This window comes from Elephantulus edwardii, unplaced genomic scaffold, assembly GCF_000299155.1.
Source record: "Elephantulus edwardii isolate Elephantulus edwardi_28Jun2011 unplaced genomic scaffold, EleEdw1.0 scaffold00045, whole genome shotgun sequence".
Taxonomy (NCBI): domain Eukaryota; kingdom Metazoa; phylum Chordata; class Mammalia; order Macroscelidea; family Macroscelididae; genus Elephantulus; species Elephantulus edwardii.
Window position 1 is genome coordinate 4,947,443 of NW_006399795.1, and position 24,706 is coordinate 4,972,148.

General features: G+C 44.0%; 1 protein-coding gene and 1 pseudogene across 1 annotated transcript; both read left to right on the plus strand.

Annotated features, from left to right (window-relative positions):
* The first annotated feature begins 509 nt into the window (after nucleotides 1-509).
* On the plus strand, nucleotides 510-995 carry LOC102863619 (transmembrane protein 134-like). Its single transcript, XM_006885906.1, has 2 exons — nucleotides 510-816; nucleotides 859-995. Exons 1-2 carry the CDS (start codon nucleotides 510-512, stop codon nucleotides 993-995), a joined length of 444 nt encoding a protein of 147 aa, XP_006885968.1.
* A 2,407-nt stretch (nucleotides 996-3,402) lies between these two features.
* Nucleotides 3,403-4,366, plus strand: LOC102864026 (annotated as a pseudogene).
* Nucleotides 4,367-24,706: the final 20,340 nt, after the last annotated feature.

The window sequence follows — 24,706 nt, forward strand, 5'->3', positions numbered from 1 at the left end:
AGAAAGACCCCAGATAAGGTGGATTGATACAGTAACTGGGGCAATGGGGGTTGATGTGTCAGAATTAGTGAGACTGGCTCTGGACAGGACAGGCTAGCACATAACAACAACATACATATGGACTTCACCTGATGGAATTAGACTGACTACATCTGTGGAAAGAGATATTGGAGAAGCTCAATATCAACAGTCAAAACTAGGCCAGCTGCTGTCTGTGGAACAATTAACTACTCACATGAAAGTTCAAACTGAAGGTGAAGAAAATGCACAAAAGTCCATGAGAACCAAAATATGACCTTGATATATCCCAAATTAATTAAAAAAATATCAAGTATAGGTTTGACTCATTGAACACTAAATGACTAAAGACCAAAGGAGTTGTAGAATGGCACTAAGAACAATATCTGTGGAGAGAGAAAAGGTTCATTAAAGACAGGTAAGAAAGAAAAGACCAAAATGAATGTCACTGTGGATGGTGGCAGCGCTGGGTGCCTGAGCAAGCAGGGGCCATGAGAGCTTCCTGGCCCCAGTTCAGCATTGATGACACCTTTGCACTGTTCCTGGAGGACACAGGCCCTGCTTCTGAAAGCAGCATGATCACCAGATTCGAGTCCCTGCACTTCGAGCGTTGGACCCGGTTAGAGGTGGCCAATGAGGACAAGCAGTCCCCGCTACGCTACCAGAACCTGGAGAATGAAGAGGATGGAGCCCAGGCCTCACTACAACCAGAAGGGGGAGTCAGCACTAGGGATTCAACCCAAACCTCCATCCGAAGCACTATCAACACCAGCACCCAGAATTCCTCCAACATTTGCTGCAGTGCTTATCCTGACTGACTGGAGGTGTCCCCCTCTCCAGGTGTCTCCAGAGCCATCCTCTTCGTGCCTGGCTTCCTGTTGTTGGTCTCTGGAGTCTACCATGTGATCTTCTTCTGCTGCGCCTTGAAAGGTCTCAGTGGCTTCCACTTCTTCTACCTGCCTTACTGTGAGAAGTGAACGTGGGCAGCACAGCCAGGCCAGGGCATCGGTCCCCCACCTGCCCTCGTCTGTTAGGACACCTTTTGGACTCTAACCTCACAAGACAGACCCAGACCTCTCTGAAGTTTGCTCAGGAAGTTGGGGATGTGTGGGTCTGGTTCCCCACTTGGCCCGAAGCAGTGTCCTACCCCTATTCTGTGCCGTAACTTATTCCCAGACCTAGGGGCTGCTTGGTCCGTGTTACTTCGTGCTAATAAAAGAGGGATTGATTGTAGCCACTGTGCCTCTTTCTCTGCTGTGCTATCTCAACCCTCCACGCTGAGGCCACAGTCCCCTCCCCAAAGGGCCCCACTCAAGATTGACCCTGGGGCTGAGAACCACACATTGTGCATAAGAGAGAGGCTCTGAGAAGGCGTTGTGGTTAAAACATTCAGCTGCTCTCATAAAGATCAGCAGATGGAACCTACATCTGCACCTTGAGAGAAAGATGGGGCCGTAAACTCCAGTAAAGATTCAGTGTTGGAAACTCAACGCAACAACTCTATTCTGTCCTGGTTTGCTGAGTCAGAATTGATTCAGTGCTGGTAAGTTTTGGGGGTGATCTAAGACTTGTTCCAGGTCACCTATTACAGGGACAGAGCTGGACCCCATCTCTGACCAGCAGGACAACACTGTCACCTGCTCTGGTGTCCCTGACCAGGGTCACTCAGAAATGACGCTGGCCTGAGGCCTGGAGTCTGGGACCTGGTTCCAGCCTGGCCCTATTACCCTGAATATGGGCCAGAACAAGACAAGGCACCTGGCCCACTTCTGGGAGTTCTAGGAGGAGCCAAGAAGCTGAGAGCTTGGAGAGCAAGGCCCGTGTGTCAGAAACTATGAGCAAGGAATCCTAGATTCTTTGTTAGAAACAAATCTTGGAATCTTTGGACACTAGAGGCTCTCTTACTTCAAGAACAGAGAGCTGGGAGGATCCAGAAATCTAAGATCTTAACAGTTGCTATTTCTCATGCTTTTCTAAGGCACCAGATACTGTGTCAGGCTCTGAAACCTGTAATCTTCATTACCTCAAGCCCATTTTATGGATGAAGAAACTGAGGCCCAGAGAAACCATGGCTCGACTAAGGGCAGCCCTGGGTCACAAGAGCCAGTGGCTAGCTGAACAAGCGTGGGCTGAGAGGATCTTGTTGATGCTGATGTGTTCCTCGGCCCCACTGGAAGATATGGCCACCAGGAGAGCCACTGTCCCTCTATCACCCTGTCATCCACGTTGCTGTCATGTTGGAAGCCATGCCCGAGTACCAGTGCGGTCATTGTGGGCAGCCTGGGGAGAAAAGCTTAGCAACCTGCTTCCAAAAATTAGCCAACTTGTTCTTCCTGGAATTGGCCTAGTGGGTAAAGAGTTGCACCGCCAGCCCTAAGGCACATGATTTGAATCCACCAGTTGTGTCAAGGGAAAAGATGAGCAGCCTCCTAGGGGAACTCTGATAGCCTCGTGGTAAGGCACTGTGCTGCCATCTCAAAGGCATGTGGTTTGAATTGACCAGCTTCTCTGTGTGAGAAAGATAGGCAATCTCCTTCCCTGTGATTAAACTGCCTCTGAAAACACCCCCACAAACCAAAAATTAGCCAACTGAAACAACATGTAAAGTGCGATGGTTGGCCACTGTGTGCAACTATTGAGAAGCAAAGCAAAGAGACATAAAAACGATTATCCCAAAAGACGGATAGACCACATCAACCTCAACTCCCAGAACTCTGAGGCCAGAAGAACTAGATGGTGCCCAGCTGACCACTCATTTTCTCCTCTCAAATCCACACTGGCAGCAGCAGCAGACGCAAGGACACTAAGGAGCATGAAGATGGCACAGGCCAGACAACAAGAGACAGCACAAGTCCAGCCTCTTGTACGTGGAGTGGTCATAAGTTGGGACTATGCATCTGAAAGTCCATGAGCAATGAGTAATGTGACAGAATAAGAACTAATGCCTTTGGGTTGTGAAATTGGAAAAGAATAGCAAATATCCTATGGACTGCCAAGAGGACAAACAAGCATGTCTTGCTTGGAAAAGGTACAGACGGTGTTCCTTGAAGGTAAGGAGAGTAAAACTTTGTTTCATAAATTTTGGTCTTGCTGTTAGCAGGGACCAGTCCTTGGAAAAGGATATTATACTAAGAAAGGGGGAAGGTTAGTGAAAGGATGCAAAAGACCCTCTTCAAGATGGATTGACACCAGTGACTCATAACAGTGGGCTCGAGTGTATGATGAGGACGGCACAGGATAGGGCAGGGTTCAGATCCATTGTTCATAGGGTCAATATGAGTCATAGTTGATTCAACAGCACTTAACAACACCAGCATCAGTGGATCAACCTGGTCACAACCTATGGACCTATTGGCAGCTGTGCCAAGATGAACCCCAGCGTCCCCCAGTTACCCCATGGCCTTGCTCTACATGGGAGACTTATACCCCTATGTGACAGAGGCGATGCTATGAGAAGTTCAGTCAGACCGGGCCCATCCTCTCCATCCAGGTCTGCATGGATATGATCACCTGCCACTCCTTGGGCTACGCATATGTGAACTTCCAGCAGCTGGAGGATGCAGAGTGTGCTTTGGACACCATGAATTTTGTTGTTACAAAGGGCAAGCCGGTATGGTCTCAACATGATCTCAACATATGGTCTCAACATGATCCATCCCTTGGTAAAAGTGGAGCGGGCAACATATTCATTAAACACTTGGATAAATCCACTGATAATAAAGCAGTGCATGAGACATTTTCAGCATTTGACAATATCCTCTCATGTAAGGTGGTTTGTGATGAAAATGCTTCCAAGGGCTGTGGATTTGTGCACTTTGAGACAAAGGAAGCAGCTGAAAGGGTTCTTGAAAAAAATAAATGGGGTGCTTGCTTCTAAATGATTGTCAAGTATTTGTTGGACGTTTTAAGTCTCACAAAGAATAAGAAGTAGAACTTGGAGGTAGAGCGAAGAGTTTACCCATATTTACATCAAGAATTTTGGAGAAGATATGGATGACAAGTGCCTTAAGGATCTCTTTGGCAAATTGGACCTGCCATAAGTGTGAGAGTAATGACCAATGAAAGTGGGAAGTCCAAAGGTTTTGGATTTGTGAGTTTTGAGAGGCATGAAGAGGCACAGAAAGCTGTTGATGAGATGAATGGAAAGGAGATCAATGGAAAACAAATTTATGTTGGTCGAGCTCAGAGAAAAGCGGAACTTAAAAAACAGAACTTAAAAGAACTTAAGTGCAAATTTGAGCAGATGAAGAAAGATAGGATCACCAGGTACCAGGGTGTTGACTTATATGTGAAAAATCTTGATGATGGTATTGATGACGAATGTCTCCGCAGAGTTTTCTCTATTTAGTATAATCATTAGTGTAAAGGTTGTGAGGGAGGGTGGTGGAAACAAAAGATTTGGTTTTGTATGTTTCTCCTCCCTAGAAGAAGCCACTGAAGCAGTTACAGAAATGAATGACAGAATCGTGACCACAAAACTATTATGAGTAGCTTTAATTCAGCACAGAAAAGAGAGCCAGGCTCACCTCACTAACCATTATATGCAGAGAATGGTGAGTATCCGAGCTGTGCCCAGCACCGTGTTTCAACCCCTACCAGCCAGCACCTCCTTCAGGTCAATTCATGGCAGCTACCCCACAGACTCAGAACCGTGCTGAGTGCTCCCCTTCTAGCCAAATTGTTCAATTAAAACCAAGTTCTTGCTGGACTACTCAGGGTGTGAGACTCCATCCATTCCAAACTATGCCCGGTGCTATTTGCCCAGCTGCTCTTAGACCACCACTTAGTACCATGAGACCAGGTTCTTCACAAGTTCCACGAGTCATGTCAACGCAGCATGTTACTAACACACCGTCCTGCGGCTGCTCCTGTAGCAGCTACTTCTGCCGTCCACACTGTGCTGCAGTTATAAATATGCTGCAAGAGTTCACAATCCTCAGTAACATCTAAATGCACAACCACAAGTCACCACACAGCTGCCTGCTGTTCACGTACAAGGTCAAGAGCCTTTGACTGCTTCAGTTTGGCATCTGCCCCCCACCCAAGAACAAAAGCAAATGTTGGGTGGAAGGCTGTTTCCTCTTATTCAAGCCATGCACCCTACATTGGCTAGTAAAACCACTGGCTTATTTTTGGAGATTGAGAATTCAGAACGTCTTCATATGCTTGAGACCCCAGAGTCTCTTCGTTCTAAGGTACTACAAGCCCACCAAGCTAAGGAGGCTGCCGGGAAAGCAGTTAACAGTGCACTGGTGTTCCAACTGTTTAAAATTATCTGAGACCATGAAAGAAAACTCATGCTTCACTGAAGAAAAAGAACTAAACATAGAAAAACTTAAATATTGTGGAGGGAAAAAAATTGCAAAATACAAATTATTTTTTTTTTAAATAAAAAGGAAACTTTGAACCTTATGTACGAAGCAAATGCCGGAGCTAGCATGCAACACCTGTCCTAGATTACTTACAGCAAAATATAAAAACAAAATAATGTTTTATAGACCCTGGAAAAAGACTTTTCAGCCAAATAAAAAAATGTAAAGCATTCCTTTCTTTAATTTTATAATTCTTTACTGTGGAATAGCTCAGAAGGTCACTTCTGTTTTAGGTAACAGAATTGATAACTGAGGAAGAAACTGTAATTTGGATTATAAAATTTTTGCTTTAATAAAAATTCCTTAAACTGTGAAAAAAGAAAAATATACATATCACTGCATTGTTTAATATTAGAAAAGGAGTACATCAGGGATACGTCCTGTCTCTATACATTTTCAATTTATATACAGATCATTCAGGAGGCTGGACTTAATGAAAAGAAATGTGGCATGAGGATTGGAGGAAGACTCATCAACAAGCCGAGTTATGCAGATGACACAACCTTGTTGACTGAAACTGAGGTGGACCTGAAGCATTTGTTGCAAAAGGTCAAGGACTTCAGTCTTCAATATGGATCGAAACTCAACATCAAGAAAACAAAATTTCTCAATATTGGCCAATTGGCAGCACTATGATAAACGGAGAAGAGACAGTTAATAGTCTCACCTTGCTTGGCTCCACAATCAACACTCTTGGTACTAGCAGTCAGGATATAAAAAGACTAGGAAAATCTGCCATCAGGGACATCTCCAGAGTGCTAAAGCATAATGATTTCTGTCTGGAGATAAAGGTGCACGTCATCCAGGCCATGGTCTTTACAATTTTTGCTATGTGTAAGAGAGCTGGACAATGTCTAGGAATGACAGAAAAATAATCAGTGCCTTTGAGTTTGGATCTTGGGCAGAGTATTAAACATTCCATAAAGTGCCAAGATAACAAACAGGTTTGTCCTATAGAGAATGAAACCAAGTTACTCCTTGGAGACAAGGATTTGAAACTTTGTCTGACATACTTTGGACATGTTTCCAGAGGGACTAGTACTTGGAGAAGGGCATCATGCTTGGAAAGATGGAGGGACAGAACAAGAAAGGAAAACTGTGACGGAGCTAGATTGACATAGTAACAGGGATAATGGGGGTAGGTATGTCAGAGACAGTGAGACTGGCTCAGGATAGGACAGGATTCAGAACTATTGTGTAGAAGGTCACTCTGAATCACGAGCACCTTGGTGGCACATAGCAATAACATGTAATTATATATTGTTGCTGTTAAGCGTCCTCGAGTCATAGCGACCTCATGAATGAAAGTCCTCAACACATCCTTTCTCCAGGAATTAAATATACATATATTAAAAAAATTATATATACCTATATAAAAATATAAATATAAAATTATATATATTAGATGCCATAGAGTTGACTCATTCATTTGTTCTTCTACCAGTCCATAGTATAGTTAATAGTCTTTGACAATACCACAATTCAAAGGCATTAATTCTTCTTTGGCATTCCTTATTCATTGTTCAACTTTCACATGTACAGTCAGAACCAGCTCACTGCTGACCTTCCAGGGGGTTTCCAGGAGACTGTAAGTCTCTTGGGAGAAGATCGTCCAGCAATCTCCCTTGGAACTATACGTAGATTCGCACCACTAGAGGTGCCACCTTTGGGTTAGCAACACAGCTCTCTGTGAACTTGACCATCAAAGTTCCCTACATCCATATGAAGCAACTGAAAATACCATGATTTGGATTAGACAATCCTTAGTCTTTAAACTGATATCCTTTCCCACTGGCACTTAGAAGTTCATAACTTCTAAGCAGATTTGCCCAATACAGTATGTTGTTTGATTTGCTGCTTTCATGGAGGTTGATAAAAGATTCAAGGCAAATGAAATCCTTGACAACGTCAATCTTTTCTCATTCTACTGATTGGTGATTGCTGATTGGTGCAGTGGTGTTTAGATTTTTGTTTTCTTGAGGTATAATTCATACTCAGTGGTGTGGTCTTTGATCTTTTTCAGTACATACCTCATGTCGTCTTCATTTTCAGTAAGCAAGGCTGTGTTATCTGCAGATTACACATTTTTGAAGAATTTTCAATATAGAAACTCTCAATCCTTACCCTATAAATTACCATTTTTTGTCATTTTTAGGTTTTGTACTTTCCCCTACCATTACACTGGTCCAAGTTACTTCTATCTCTTTTACCTGGTTTATACAACAGTCTTCTACTGTTCTCTTACATTGTTCTATCTCCTAACCAGTGTGCCTCCTCACGTGTTGTTTTTGTTATGTACCATGGAGTTGGAATTGACTCATAGCTGACCCTCCAGCAGGTTTTCAGAGGCAGTAAATTGCATGAGAGAAAATTGCCCATCTTTCTCCTTTGGAGCAGTTGGTGGATTCCAACTGAGTTACTTTTCACTGTCAGTGCAATTCCTTACCACTAGGCTGCTAGAGTTTTCTCCTTTCTCATAGCCAGAGTGAAATTTTAGACACACAAATCTGGTCATGCTTTCAATTTCTTAATGCCTTTTCTCTTCTCTTAAAACATCAAAGTCCTAAAAAAAAAAAAAACAAACATCAAAGTCCTTATCATGGTCTATAAGGCACTACTTCAACTGGTCCCTACCCACTTCACAAACCTTCTTCTCCCACTCTCCTCTATTTTGTTTCCATATTGTCTCCTAGCTCAGGTCTTTTGCAACAACTGCTCCCTTTGTTTGGAAGGCTCTCAGCTAGCTACCTTGTTTCCATCTTGCTTAGCTATATACTCATTGTGATAGTGAAAACTCAAATTCAATTTGAGTACACCAGAGAAATTTATTAAGGGTTAAAGATCAGCCGGAGCCAGGAACTATGTGGCCCATGAATATGAATCCAGAGTCTGAGACAATACTCACAAAAACGTACTTGTAGGTTTGGAAGAAGAATAGGAGTTACAATATTCTGATTTCTAAGCAATCAGAAATTACATACATGCTTTCTTGAAATGGGTGTAGCAGGAGTGGGTGAATAATATATATGTGAGATTATGTAATTAGTTAAGGGTATATTCTTGTAGGAGTCTCCCTCCACTCTGGTAGTCAGCTGGCTAACTGTGGGATGGCTGGCATCTTGATGGTGGCTTGACTTGGTGGCAATCAGGCAAGGGAAGTTTCTGGGGTCCTTTTCCTTGTGTGTTACTATTCTTTTTGCCCTTCAAAAGTGGGTGGGTGTCCCAGAGCCTGAGACTAAGGGTAAGTAAGCACAGAGCCTGTGGAGCTTACTCCAGGCAGTAGCTTAAAATCCTGTAGGGCCCTCGGTCCAGTTTTTAATTGTTTTTGGTGAAACATTCTTCTAGGTCAGATAGCCCTGGTCTGTCCACTTACTGTAGAGATAAATCATGGTTGCTGTGAAGCTGAACACTGTGACACTGATGTGTCAAATGTGAGAATGGTTACCCATGGTGGACATTGTTTGGCGAAGCTCCCTAATTAAAACAAGCTTAGAAGCAGCAGTGGCATCCACTTCTGAAATAGCTTGTCTCTGGAAACCCTATGAACCTGGAGAAAGAATGAAAATTATACAAGTGTCTAGGTCTTTCGTTCATAGAGTCACTATGGTCACCTATGACTCGATGGTACTTAACAACAACAAATATCTGTTGCAGACCAAGGGTCCCAAAGAACGGAATAATTTTATAATTATTAATAATGAGACAAACAGCCAGGAATGTGATAGAACAGAGAGCATAAAACAGGGGGCCAGCAGTTCTCGACTGAAGACCCCAAGCCAAGCTTCTCTGTGTCTTTATTGAAAATTATCAGGAAGTAAATCACAAAGAGAATTCAATGCAAATGAGGCCAAGCTCTTTCTATTGAAAACCTTCTGCTTGACTCAGGAAGGAGGGGTCAGCAAAGGCAAGAATTTGGTTTACCCTTAACTATTAACCTTGATGCCTCAGGGTGAACTCTAGCTCAGGAAGTAACACTCCCTCTGTAGGGGGCCCCTTGCTGTCTCCTGTCTTGCAGGGAACAAACAGCTCATTTTCTAGGATCTGCCACAAGAGAAATCCTAACTTATAAATCTGTAATTCCTTCAATTCCTGAACAAAGGTTTTCATATAATGTTTGGTATAAAATCTGGCTTCCCATACATATCGTTGTAAGCATATGAACTTTCAGATACTTGTAAGATAGTCATAAGACAATTGCTAGGCATCCTTTTCTGGGAACATGTTTTTAAAACTGCTTCTTTACCTGAAAACTTGATTCCAGCTCAGCTGTAATGAGTTAAGGTGAGTGAGTTTTCTAAGGTCTACCTGAGATAGATCCCTTATGAAGCCACAGCGATCAAAGGATTGTAATCAATTTTGTTGTTGTTGTTATTGTTAAGTGCCATCAAGTCATAGATGACTCATAGTGACCCTATGAATGAAAGACCTGAGCACTGTTCACATTTTAATGTTGTTGTTCGTGCTGTATAACTCAGTGACTCTATGAACCACAGACTCGAATCTTGTCCTATCCTCTGCCGTCTTCATAATATTTGTCACACCTGATTCCTGGCTGCAGCCATCGTGTCTATCTCATTGAGGACCTTCTTCTCCTTCACTGACCCTTCACCTTTCCAAGCATGATGTCCCCTTCCAAGGAGTAGCTTCTAGCAACATGCCCAAAGTATGATACACAAAGCTTCACCATCTCTGCCTCTAAAGAGCACTCTGGCTCCCTTTTCCTAATATACATCTCCAACACCACAACTCTAAGCCATCAACTCTTCTTCTATCATCCTTATTCATTGTCCAGCTCTTAGATGTGAAACAAGTGATTTAAAGACCATGACACACTTTAGTCCTCAGACTGATATCATTGCTCTTTAATATTCTTGAGATATCCTTAAAAGCAGACTTGCCCAATACATCTCCTGACCTCCTGACTTCTGTTATTAAGTGTGTTGATTGTTGATCCAAGCAAGACAAAATCATCGACAACTTCAATCTTTTCTCCATCTATCATGATGTTGCTTTTTGACCCATTTTTGAGAGATTTTGTCTTCTTGATGTTGAGATATAACCCATATTAATGGCTATAGTCTTCGATCTTCTGCAGCAAATGTTTCAAGTCCTCACTTTTGTCAAGCAAGGTTGTACCATTTGCATAATACAGATTGTTAACAAGTCTTCCTCCAATCCTGATGCCACATTCTCTTCATAGAGTCCAGCTACATTAATTCTTTGCTTAGCATACAGATTGAATAGGTACGGAGAAAGACTACATCCTTGGTGCACACCTTTCCTGATTTAAAACCATGCAGTGTTCCTTTGCTTTATTCATACAACAGCTTGCTGGTCTAGGTACAGGTTTTGCATGAGCACAATTAAGTGTCCTGGGATTTCCCTTCTCAATAACTTGTTATGACATATACACTCAAATGCCTTCACATAGTCAATTTTGGAATTGGAATTTAAGATACAAATCTTCATAGTGAAATCCTTGACAAGTTCAAGTGGAAAAGTTCTCTCTCTCTCTCTCTCTTTTTTTTTTCCCAATAGAAAATGGCCTAAAGGGCAATGTTGAAGAAAACAGGAGTTCCTGCCTGGGTCAAAGGAGAATGAAGACTTGAGGAAACAATTAAGTGCAGACGACTAATGATTACACAAACCAGTCTCCTTTAACCTAAAACTAGAAGGACTAGATGGTGCCTGGTTATTGGTACCCACTACTCTAACCAAATACACAACAACAGTTGTTGTTGTTTTTATGTGTCATCGAGTTAGAATATACCCATAACTGACCCTTCAGGGAGTTTCCACAGGCAGTAAAACACGGGAGGAGACTGCCCATCTTTCTCCCGAGAAGCAGGGAAGCAGCTAGTAGATTTGGACTGCATGCCTTCAGGTTGGCAGCCCAGGCCCTTACCACTAAGCCATTAGAGCTCCCTGAATTGTGTAAATTACAAAACTGTCTAAAGATGAGAAAACAGGACATAGTGACCCAATGCCACGAATGTCTCTCTGAAAGAGCCAGAGGGAATGAGAATACCACAGCCCCTCACTGCTCCAGAGCAGAAAGCAGATAGATAGTCTGTAGCCCAGGCCCATGGTGCCTGTAGAGCCCCACCTACAGCAAGAGAATCTTTTATTCATTGCTGACTCACAGACTAAAAGTTGTGGTACCAACAATGGAGTTTATTATAGAAGGAAGTTGGAGAGTGGGAGAGGCAAAAATTTCTCACAATACAAGTCCAGGTTTTAGCCCAATAGTTCCAAGACACAATTCATCAGAAAGTTCAGGCTCTGGTTTTAGCTTGGCAGTCAAATCCAAATCATCCAACAAAGTTTGTCTCAGAGTAGTTATAACTAAATCTTCAGCAAGATTTGCCTCAGAGCAGTTTTAAGTTGGCTGAGCAGTTTTAAGTTGGCTTCTCCTTCAAACTTCCTGCAATAACAGTCAAATCCTCAACTGTGGCTAGCACAAATGCAAGAAGCCTCCAGTCACACCTTGCCACCGTTTGTCCACAGCAATGCCACAGTCCCTCTACCACCGGGGTCTTTCTCTCCCCAGGGTCTTGCTGCTACAAGCCTTGCTCGTCTCAAGTCTTGCTTCAAATCTTTCTCACCTCAAGTCTTGCAGCCCAGTATAGAAAACACTCTTTATCTTATTCCAATCCTACAGCTGATGCTGATATGCAAGACCAGGTGTCTGAAGTTAAAGTAGCTGCAGACCAGAAACTAAATGGCTAAAAAAAGTCCAACTTTTAGTCTAACACCACAAGAACAAAATGAAAAATAAAACGAAATAAAAATACTTTTGATGCAAAGGGAAAAAATATGATACTCTTGTCCTGAGATATTTTTTTAACTTGAAACTGAAGACACTCTTAGAAGCCACCTTTCAATCAAATTACAGATGGGATGGGGAAACAAACAAAATGGGAGTATTCTCAAATCGCTCATGTATAGGAGACCAAAAAGATAGCATTTGCCCAAATCCAAAGATGAGAAGAGAGAGAGAGAGGGACAGGGAGACCAGATGAACAGATACTGAAAACCTGGAGATGAAGTAGGTACGGTGCTAGCACATTGTTGTTGATTGATGTTAAGTCGAGCACAACTCATAGCAGCCCTATAAACAAAAGATCTCAAGCTTTTCTATAACTATGGTCATTTATCAAAGTTCATAGAGTTTCCAGAGGCATGTTGTTTAGAAGTAGATGCCACCCCTGCTAACACATTGTTGTTGTTTGGTGCCGTCGAGTCGTAGACGACTCATAGTGACCCTATGAATGAACAGCCTGAGCACTGTTCGTACATAGAGTTTCCGGAAGCAAGCCATTTCGGAAGTGGATGCCGCTCCTGCTTCCAGGCTAACACATTAGGAGGGGGGAATTTAAGTGGAATGACAAATTGTTCTAATTTGTATATGAACTAATGATTGAGAAACTGATTTTTCTATAGAAAAACTTTTATGTAGGGTGGTGGAGCAAGCAGTGTGAGGAGCTGGAGGCACGGCAAGCCATATAGAAATGGGTCACCATGGCCCTCCAAAGTCCACAGCCTATATATTCCTGAATAATTAAACAGTTGACTAATGGTCTTCAATAGGGATTGAGGCTCAACATCAAGAGGATAAAGATTCTCGAAAAAAACCATGGGTGAGTCCCACTGCTACCAGTCCCCCACTGCCACGCATATACCACTGCAGCCCTGTGGTGCCGCTATGGCCAGAGCCCAGGAATTCCTTCACCTGGGATAGGCAGTGGGCACCAGGCCCTGTGGCTGGTACAACAGAGCCCCTGCACTGGGGGAGTGGGGCATGGAAACAGCATGAGGACTGGAGGCGTGGCAAGCTGCTTTGAAATGGACTTCCATGGCCCTCCACAGCCCACAGTTTATACCTAAATAGCCAAACAATTGACTGTTAATCTTCAATATGGATTGAGATTCAACATCAAGAGGACAAAGATTCTTGAAACAAACATGGGTGAGTCCCACTTCCACCCCCTGTCAAGTTTGTGCTGCTGCGACCCTGTGGGGCCTCAGTGGCTGGAGCTCACAGGTCCCCTAGCCTGCACCAAGCAGCAGGCACTGGGCCTCATGGCAGATATGGCAGAACCCCCGTGTGGCCACGGGCCCCTGGCCTGGGAGGGGACGGCCGAGGGGAGGCACCATGGAGCCTTGAGAGGTGAAGGACTAGATACGGGAGAGCATCTCACTGTCAGTGAAGATTTCCTTGGATAGGTCAGAGAAGAAAGGAAGATCCTCAACACAATGGATTGATACAGTGACTGTAGCAATGGGCTCGCTCCATTGTGCCTCAGATTGTGGGGATGGTGTAGGATAAGGCAAGGACTAGCTCTGTTGTTCATAGATTGCTGTGAATCATAGAGAGAGCTCTGTGGGCTTAGTGGATAGAAAGTTACGCTACCAAACCAAAGGTGGGTGATTTTAACCTGTGGCCCTCAGGCCTGATTTTAAATGTTTTCTGTCAAACACTCTTCTAAGTGGTATATCATTGGTCTGTCCATTTGCTGTACAGAGGTAACTCGTGGTTGCCGTGATGCTAAACACTGTGACACTGATGTGTCAAATGTGATAATGGTTACCCATGGTGGACCGTGTTTGGTGGAGTTCCCAATTAAAACCAACTTGGAAGCAGGAGTGGTATCCACTTCTGAAACAACTTGCTTCCAGAAACTCTGTGAACTTAGAGAAATGAAAGTTAAACAAGTGTTCAAGTCTTTCCTTCATAGGGTGGCTGAGAGTTGTCTACAACTAGACAGCACTTAACAACAACAACAACAGATCCTGGACAGCAGAGCTCCTCAATGTACCACATCTTTTGTTTCTTGACTACTGCTGCCAAGAACTGTTTCAACCTAGGGTGGATCTGTTCAGCACTCTCAAAGCCCCTTATCCATTTGTAGAGGGGGAGGGTAGTGATGCCTATTTTGAGCTGCAGTCAGACCACTTGGTGGAGGGGAGGCGGTGATGGTGGTGGTGCTGGAGCCGGGGGTGTGCTCCCCGGCTGTGGTCTTCAGTGGGGTGCAGGGTCCAGACCTTGGAGGGGGGAGCTTTTGTGGGGTGGAGTGCCACCTGGCCCCCAAGGACTCCTACCCAGCCCTTGGGGTGTGCCACCTGGCCCCAGAGGTGTGCTGCCCAGCCCCAGGGAGAGCTGTCAGATTCCTGGGGAAAGCCACCTAGTGTATACCAGGAATTTTATCTAAGCCACCTTTTCGTCCACCTCCTTCTCCAGTACATCTGTAAGTAACATCTCCAAAGCCCTTCTCTTTGTAACCCACAAGTTTTTTCTCTCTAGGTTTGCTCCCTTTCCTATAGGTAACCTTAACACTGAGTCTTGCTCCAGATCTGAACCCTTGAGGACAATTATAGAGATAAAAGGGAAATATAATTGCCACTTTAGGAAGCAAAGGAGGGTGGAACCTCAGGGTTCAGCCAGCCATATCCACTGGACTCACCTTGTTTAATGTTTTGCAGTCCAGAGGGCAGAAAATGTCAGGAAAATATCTTCTAACTGAACAAGAAGGCATGCAGCTTTAACCCAGGACCACCAGTAAAGTGTTAAAGTGGGCTTCCCTTCCCCCTTCACCTCAATCCCCGTTCAGCATGAAGAAGCCAGAGTCTAGGCCCATTTCCAAATGAGAAACCCATAAGTGAATAAGGTAATTTCTTTGTTAAAAAAGAAAATTGGGGAGCTCCGGTGGCCTAGTGGCAAGGAGCTGCAACTACAATCCCAGAGGCACACGGTTCGAATCCACCAGATGCTCTGCCAGGAAAAGGGGGGACAATCTCCTCCTGTATCAGTCAGATCTGATTTGACGGTACACTCACACAAAAAAAAAAAAAAAAAAGAAGAAAATGAATCACCATTGGACTATGCTCACCATTACCCTGTCTCTTTTGGTCCCCACTGGATTTTTCTCATTTCCTTTGCCCACTCCTTCCACCCACCAAATTGTGCAGCCCTGTGATTTCATCTCTGCCCACCCTCACTCTTCTGCTCGCAACCCTTACCCATTGTTTCCCCATACATGTTTTATACAATTTTTAAAAAAATTTCAAAAACCCCAAAACAAGACAAAAAACTTTTATCTAGAACACAATAAAATGCTAAAAAAGAAAGAAAAAAGGCTTATTTTTTTAAAAGAAGGGAACTTTTGCTTTTTCTTCTCAATTCAGTTGATAATCTCTTAATCAATTTTTTTCCTTATGGAATAAATTTACATAGACAGTGAGGATGAGAAAGCCAGGAAGGACCTTGTTAGCACCTGCCTATTTCCCCACTTAGTGATTTTTTGGCTCTCACCAAAAGTGGTTTTTGTAAATATTGGTACATGCTGGGAGAACAGGCTTCAGCCTGCCATGGGCAATTAGCCAAAAAAGCTCAAGAGTTGACTAGTGTTGATTTATTGCCATTGTAAGCCCTAAGGAGAAAGTGTTGTTGTTAGGTGGCATGGAGTTGACTGTAACACATCACAGCATGAAACTTCACCCCATCTCCACTATGCTCATGCCAGTTGTTGCAGTTTCTGTGTCAAGAAGAAAATGTTGTTGTTTTTAGGTGCCATCGAGTTGAGTACTACTCATAGCAACTCTATGTACAGGAGATCAGAACCCTGTCCTCTCTTGTGCCATCTTCACAATGTCTGAGATACTTAAGCTCGTTGCTGCGGTCCCTGTGTCAATCTATCTCGCCGAAGGTCTTCCTCTTTTTTGCTGACCCTTTACTTTTCCAAGCATGATGTCCTTTTCCAAGGAATAATCTCTCCTAGCAACATGCCCCAAGTATGTACGACAAAGCTTTGACAGCTTTGCTTCCAAGGAGAAAGAAGAAAAAAGAAAGGCTTCACAGCTTCTTGTCCTAGTCCAGACAAGGCAGAGACGAGGGTGGGGAAGGGAAGACAAGACTGAGCAAAAGAGATTGTAGAAGACATTTTTCAGTTCTGAAGAATAATAAATAAATACTGAGGTTCAGGAATTAAAGAAGTTCCCCTGTAGTGGATGAGCCCAGGTCACTCTCCTTCTGTGGGCCTTTGCCCAGGCACACACAGAGAGGATCCACAGGGGATCGAGTCTCCACAGTTCTGGACAGATTCCAAGCCTCCAGGTCCTTGTAGCCTTAAGGGCTGGGTCTGTCTATTGCTGGCTGAGGCTGTGTGCCTGAGGTCGTACGGCCCCAGGGCCATGGGCAAAGAATAAAGAGGAACCAGGCAGGGCAGTCCCCAGCCATCAGGCTTAGTTTCCACTATGCTGCACCCCCTCAGAGCTTCTAGGTCTCCTGGGAGTTTCCAGACCACACCTCATTCTAATGGTGGTCTTAGGCTCTAGGCTCAGAAGAAGCTGCACCTGCTGTTCAGAGCTCCACCTCTGGGCATGGATAGCAGCTGTGTTGGGCCAGTAGGTAGGTCAGCTTTGACTGACAAAGTCTGCTTTATCCCAGATCGCAGTGGTCTTAAGAGAGGCATGTAGGCATCACACCAGCCTCCTGCCTCACCTTTGACCACCTCCCCAGCCCTGTACTTTTGTACAGAGCTCTCTGCTTCCTTCTAGGATTGCAGCACCAAGACAGCCCAGCAAGCTCAGGTGAGTCTAAGGATATATACAAGAGATGCCCTCTGAGAAACTGGAACACAACTCAACCCAGCCTCCCAGAGGAAGCCCTTTTGGGTCCTGCATGCTGGGGCATGCGCTGCCCTCCAACTGAGAAAAATTGAGGCATAGAGCCGCTTGGTGGGGTCTGAGTGGAGCTAAGGGAGGGTGAGGGAATTGTCAAAGACACCAGGGATGATGTGGAAGATCAGGGTCAGGAAGCAGGTCTCTGATTCCACCAGCTTTAACTTACCATCAAGGATGATATGCAAACTTGATGCCTTTCTTTCATTCTACCACCTCTCTTTCCCTGATGATTTATTTTTTTCTTCAGAGGATTTTTTTCTATCAAAAAATGTAAATGCCCATCAACAAATGGATAGAAAAACTATAGTATTCATACAATGGAATACAATGCAGCACTAAAAAAACCCAAAACTTGTAAAACATTATACAACATGGGGTACCCTGAAACACATCTTGCTGAGTGAAATAGCTTAGTTACAAAAGAAGAAATACTGCATAACACAACTGTTACAGAGCAGGTCTGGCATGGGGGTTGGAAGGAGAATAGGGTAAGAATGGATAGGTAATGACCACTGCATTGGAACAGATGAAAGAAATATCTAAAATGAATATACGATTAGGCATCGTACACATGACAATAGCTCAGAATAAGAGACATATCATTGCAAAGAGGACTGGGGAGGAGAGTAGGTAATTGTGCAACAATGAATATATTTTTTTAAAACGTGAACTGGGGGAGGGGAAAGGGATGGTGAGGGGGTAAAATGTGCAACAATGAATGAATGAAAATCTAGCTTCTCTGTAAATGGTCATTAAAATCACAAAAAAAGCAAAATTTTATTTTTAAAAATGTAAATACCTTTTCTTTGGAGAATTTTCCAAATAATTGGAATTAATTTAAGTAATTGGAAATTGTTGCACCTGTTATGGCTACAATACAGAGAAGATGCTGAGTGAAGTTGGCGAAATGAAAATGGTTAGTTAGCTCAGGAATAGGAATTTTCCCTCAAAATACACACACACACACACACACACACACACACACACACACACACACACACACACTTACATTGTCAATCTTTTCTCAGCCTCCCTGCACAGAAAGATCCTGCTCATAATTCCTCAATTTGTTGTTCAATAGTTATTGGCCTTCCATTAACTGTTTAAAGGTGACTGAGAAGAAGGCTAAATTAGCTGGATTTGTGCCACAGTAAATAAAACAGGGAGTATGTCCTATAAAGATGAAAACCTGTGGGCCTGATGGGACTTTGCTCTGGATCTTGGCCACTTGACCTGACATGCCCGATGGCAGCTGAGCACGTGGAGCACGGGGGGCTGTCAGTAGGTGAATGGACAGACAGACTGAAACCAATCACTGTGACTCACTTTCCCTGCCCAGTCAATTAAGGGGCTTGAGGTGATGAATATACAGAAAATGTCTCCAAGTCATCAGGGAAAATAAGGAACTCTGGAAAAAAGGTATTATTTTTTAAAAAATGTGGCAAGTATTTATTTTTAAAATTTGGGCAAAAAGCCAGTTAGTTCCTCAACAGAAAGACTTGGCTTTCTGGCAGGAATGGCTTCTAAGAAGCCTCTGGTGACCAGTCAGTTGTCCCCGAATTACCTGATGTGGTGTACGGTCGTGACAGCTGTTGCTTTCCATGTGTTTGTGACAGAAATAACCCTTCCCATCACTCACCACAAGCATGACCAGTGGAGGCTTTAGCTGTGAGGAAATATCACAGACTGTCCCAATCTGGAAAACGCTGTCCCTGCAGTCCCTGGGCACCTCAGTTGCTTGGCTAAACGCCAGATAGTTAATTTAAAAGAAGAAGTGAAACGAAGACGAACCTTTGGGCTCTTGAAAGGGTTATTCTGACTGAGAATGGCTATAAAAATGCTATTGGCTATTACCTGGCAGGGCCAAAGTGCAGCTAGAATGTCTTCTCTCTCCAACTAGTGCAGTCATTATTTTGGCTCAAAGGAGGTGAACGGCACGCTGCGCTTCCTGAGGGAAGATGGAGCAACAGGGGGAGAAGAAGGAAGGGGTAAGTTGTCCACCCAGGGAGGAAACTAAGAGCAGCTCCAATTGCCAAGGCCTCTTGGGGCTTTCTGGGGAGTCCTGTGGGATTACGGCATTGCTATGAGAACTCTGTGCTGTGGAGAACCGTACCCCTCAAGGTCTATCCAGCAGCTATACATTTACTAGGACTAGAGAAAAGGGTTAAGGAGTCCTGGGGCACAATGCTTAAGTACTTGATTGCTAGCCAAAAGGCTGTCCACTGAGTTGCTCAGCGGGAGAAAGACCTGGAGATCTGTTCTCCTAAAAGTTACAGCATAGAGAAACCCTGTGGGCAGTTCTGCTCTACCACCCAGGCCTACTATGAGTTGAAAATCAGCTCAACAGCTCACAGCCACAGAGAAACAGCTTGGGTCAGGAGGTCTCTGAGAATCACTGTAACAGAATCACTAAATTAAAGAGACCGTTTGTTTCTCCTAATTGGCTAAAAGTAAAAATAAAGAAAGAAAAAACTTGAGGCAATGGGATTAAAAAATCAAATCTGTTGGCAATTAATCCTTACATGTTGCTTGTGAGATGTTTATTTTGGCTGCAGAGTGTAATTGTCACTGATGTTGCAATTACCTCTTCTTCCAAAACTGTGAATATTTAAGAGAGGAGATGGCCTGTCTTTCTTCCTAGAGTGGCTGTGGATTCGAGCTGCCAACCATTTAATTAGCAGCTGAACATAAAACTCACTATGCCGCCATGACTCCCTTAGCTCAGCTTACCTTAAACTTCCTGGAAAGGAGACCCAGGAAAGATGTTGCTAGTTATGTGAGCCTCAGGACGTGAATTCATTCAAATCTGTAACAGAAGTTCTCTGCCTTTTCATTAATAACCAAACTCCACCACTGCTGAGTTAGTTCTAACTCATAGCAACCTTCCAGCAGTTTTTTGAGGTTGTCAATCTTTGTAGAAAGAGACTTCTGCAGAGAGACTGGAGGATCTGAGAGGCTATCTTTTCAGTCAGTAGACTAGTAGGTTACGCAGTAGGTCTCCTTTAAGCATGAAGAAGGTCTGATGTGTATATGTGTGTCCTCGTCTACCTTCATCCCCAATATGATTGTGGTTGTGCCTTTAGAATCTGTGGATTAGGGAAAATGCATAATAAAGGAATGTTGTGTGCCTTCAAGGCAAAGCTGACCCGACAGCGAGTTTTCAGAGCTGTAAATAGCATGGCAGGAGATTGAGCGGCTTTCTTCCACAGAGCAGCTGGTAGATTGGAACTGCACGCCATTGGGTTGGTAGTGCAATTCCTTACCACTAAACCATCAGGCTCCCTTAATAAAGTAAACCATTATGGAATTATCAACCCTTTGAGGCCCCTGGATGGCGTGAATATATACTCTCAGCTTAAGGGTGAGAGTTTGAACTGGCCCCGTGGTACTATGGAAGAAAAGTTTGGCAATCTGCTTCTGTAGAGATTACAGCCAAGAAAAAAAACAAAACAAAACCCACAAACTCAAACACTTAAAACCCTGTGGAACTGATCCTCGGCTATTTCATTAAGTGTAAAATGCTATAGGGCTCAGTTCTGCTCTGTAACATGTGAGTAAAAATTGATGTCACAGGCCTCAACAATGATAAGATCAGAGGATGCATGTCAAGTCCCCAGTGCATAGGGAATCGCTGTCAATATTATTACTTTCCCAACATTCTTTAGAGCAGTGTCCCTCTACTACTGACATTTGGAACCAGATGACCCTTTGCTTATGGGGACTGTCCTGATGAATGTTGGAGGCTTACCAGCATCCCTGTCCCCTACCCACTAGATGTCCTCAGAACGTACACACCCAGTTACAATAACCAATTGTGTCTACTTGAGAGCAGACTTCCACGCCCCCAAACTTCATTCCCTCCCTTGAATCACTGCTTTTGAGTTTACTAAATGCCTTCAGATGGATACTCTTGTTTGAAGGGGACAGCTAAGAAGGTGTTGGATGAATCAAGTGTCACGTCTCTATTTTCTAAACAAGGACTGAAGGGTTGGGGGTGAGGGGGGTTGGGCTGGACTGCTCTCCTCCACCTCCTGTTCAGAGAGACATGACAGCCTCGCCCAGGTGCAGGTGGGGAGAGAACGGAAACATCCCCACGTGGTGTTGCTGAAAACAAACAAGGCATTTAAAAGGGAAATTATTTGAATAGTCACATGGTAGGGACCAATCACAGCTAACTGCTCCTTCATTCTCCTTGAGTCCAACAATGGAGAAAGATGCGTGGAGCCCACAGGAGACCGGCTTCTTCTCTGGAGCAGCAGAAAGGACAGAGCCGCTCCTCTGGAAGACAGCCAGGGCCCTGGCAGGGCAGGATGAAAGACGCTGCAACCACACAGCCAACAGCACTCCGGTCAGGTGTTTGTAAGAATCTGGGAAATAGTTAAGTGTAGTGAAGAAGGACAGAAGCCAGGAGAAGTGGGAAGTGGCCAGAGAGGCCCTAGGCAGTGGAAAGCTGCTGGTCTGATGGGGAAGACATCAGGTGGTAGGAAGCTGCTGGTCTGATGGGGAGGGCACCAGGTGGTAGGAAGCTGCTGGTCTGATGGGGAGGGCACCAGGTAGTAGGAGGCTGCTGGTCTGATGGGGAGGACATCAGGTGGTAGGAAGCTGCTGGTCTGATGGGGAGGGCACCAGGTGGTAGGAAGCTGCTGGTCTGATGGGGAGGACATCAGGTGGTAGGAGGCTGCTGGTCTGATGGGGAGGGCACCAGGTGGTAGGAAGCTGCTGGTTTGTTGAGGAGGGCCCTAAGCAGTGAGTACATCCAACTTTCAGTCCTTCAGTGACTGCCTGGCCTTGGACAGGTTCTTTGGCCTTTGGTCTTCTCATGTGTGAGGAGGAAAGGCTAGGATCTGACGTATGCCCACCACAGACTCACTGCCAGGAAAATGGGCTCATTGCCAAAAGTAGATTGACAAGGCCAACACACTCTGGAAAGCGAAAATACCTATTTTTGTGCAGGGCCTCCAACCACAGACCAGCTCTGTGACCTGGAACATGTATCCCTCCCTCTTTGTGTCCTGTGGGGGGTAATAATAACAACCAGCTTTAACACCTGTCACATGTGAGCCTAGGCTTTAACGCATATTACATGCATAAGCTTTCTCATTCCTCACCTTCCTCCATATGATGAAGGTAGAAGATCCATTATCCCCATTTGGCAGGTGAAGGAATCAAGACCCAGAGATGGTCAGTAACTTGCCCAGGGCCACACAGCCAGCAATACAAGGGCCAGGATTTTATCTCAAAGCCACATTATGGGTCTGCTTATTGTTTGACTCCATAGTCTGTGCCTGTCAGCACCACATTAACAAGATGAGGGTGTAGAGCTATTCCTCCAAGGCACCACTAGTTCTATCTAGAATATTCCTTTACATCTTCACTCTTCGCTAACCATTTAAGTCTCATGACAGTTGAAACTTCTGGGCTCAATAGTGTACTGATTTAATTTAGCTTAGAATAGTATTAATTTATGAGAATAGGACAGTTGTTGTTCAGGGGGTAGAGTTGTTGTTAATTTCCATGTAGGAGATTTAGGCTTGAATCCTGGTCAGTGGTACACTGAGAACAGCCACCAACCCATCTATCAGTGAGGCTTGTGTGCTGCTGTGATACTTAACGGGTTTCACCAAAGCTTCCAGACTAAGATAGAACTAGGAAGAAAGGTCTGGCAATCTATATCCGAAACTCAGCCATGAAAGCCCTATGGGTCCCAGGGGTCTACTCAATGGCAACTAACAACAATGTCCAAGTGCTAACTTCTCCAAGGATATTTGCAAGCTGACTGGAGAGTCCTGAATTTTCTGTTGACAGGTTGAAATGTGAACGTAAAGACTTCATTTTAAAACTTCTTCATGTGGATTGGGTGAAGGTTTACAGATCCATTTTACATTCAGTAATTTATACAAATCTTGGGTGAAAGCTTATAGAACAGATGGGTTTTTCACCCAATGATTCATGCACATTTTGCTGCATTGCTTTGACTGAAATTTCCACAGTGTAACATCGCTCACCCCTTTTCCTCCTGTCTCCATTCCTCCTTCTTGCCTTCAGAACTTTGTCCTTGGGCAAAAATGTTGCCTTTTTTATCTCAAATGATTGTTCTAATGAGTACATATCTCACTAGTGGTGTTCACCTTCTGGACTTGTTCATTGTTTGATGAAAATTTGTGCCAGTGGAGTGAGTTCAATTGTAAACCTGAAGGATGACTAAGGGCCATGGTCTCAAGGGTTCAACCAATCTTTGTCCAACCAGTAACACTGATCTTTTCTTTTTTATGATTTCGAGATTCGTTCCACATTTTTCTCGTAGTCTCCAATACCTTCTAGTGCAGTCCATTTCAGGGCAGTTAATAGTAGTTTCTGGACACCGTCCAGTCCTTTCTATCTCTAGGACACGGAGGTCCATTACTCTTTTGGACTATTTGCATGTGATTGATTTTTCTTCACTCTTGTTTTCACCAGATGGAGACGGATCAATAGTTTCACCTTAGGTAGACACTAACAAGCTTTTAAGATCCCAATTACTGTTGTTGTTGTTGTTGTTGTTATGTGCCATCGAGTCGCTTGTGACTCATAATGACAACAGCCCTAAACTCTGTTCTATCCTGTGCCAATTGCACTGTCTCCGACACACACATCCCGAGTACCCCAGTCACTGAATCAATCCACCTCATAGAAGGCCTTCCCCTCCTGCGCTGTCCCTCCATCTTACCAAGCATGATGTCCCTCTCCAAGGACTGGTCCCTCCTTACAACATGTCCAAAGTATGTTAGATGGAGCCTCAGAATCCTTGCCTCCAAGGAGCTGCCTGGTTTAACCCTTTCCAGGATGAATCTGTTTGTTTTCCTAGCAGTCCATGGTACCCTCAATACTCTTCTCCAGCACCACAGCTCAAAGGCATCAATTCTCCTTCTATCTTCCCTAGTCATTGTTCAACTCTCTGATGCATAACAAGTGATTGCAAAGACCATGGCCTGTATCAGATGTACCTTAGTCTCCAGAGAGACACCATTGCTCTTCAGTACTTTGGAGAGGTCCCTAACAGCAGACTTTCCCATGGCAATACTATCTTTGTGGACTGTGAGACAGTGATCCCAAGCTCCCAGGTCCAAAAAACTCTTTCCATGAATGTATCTGGTTGTGGCTAAGAAGTTTTCCTAACTTTCCCCCAACCTCTGTATGCTCTACTATTATGTCATGCTTGGAAAGGTCTCTATGAGTCTCAAAGGTGCCTAACAACTACAACAACAACAACGCTTTACTATATTCTTGGACATATTTGCACCACATGTAAATACATATGAAGACATAATTCCTGTCAAACCTATATAGATTGGTGAGTATAATCCTGTTCTCTTTCCCATGCCTGTTCATCCTGAAGGTCTATGCATCTATCTATATTGTTGTAGCCACCATCGAGTTGAGTATGACTCATAGCAATCCTATAAACAACAGATCTGAACTGTATCTTATCCTGTGTTAGTCTCATAATCTCTGACACTCTTAAGCCCATTGGTTCTGTTATCATGTCAATCTATCTCATTGAAAGTCCCTTTCTCCTTCCCTTTCAAGGAATAGTGTCCCTACTGAGCAACGTGCCCAAAGTATGTGAGATGAAGTTTTGTTATCTTTACCTCCCA

Bases quoted from the DNA above. Each gene is read 5' to 3' on its own strand.
- LOC102863619 (XM_006885906.1), top strand. From the start codon at position 510: ATGAGAGCTTCCTGGCCCCAGTTCAGCATTGATGACACCTTTGCACTG. The intron at 817-858 runs GCAGTGCTTATC...CCCCCTCTCCAG, and splicing joins GAATTCCTCCAACATTTGCT to GTGTCTCCAGAGCCATCCTC.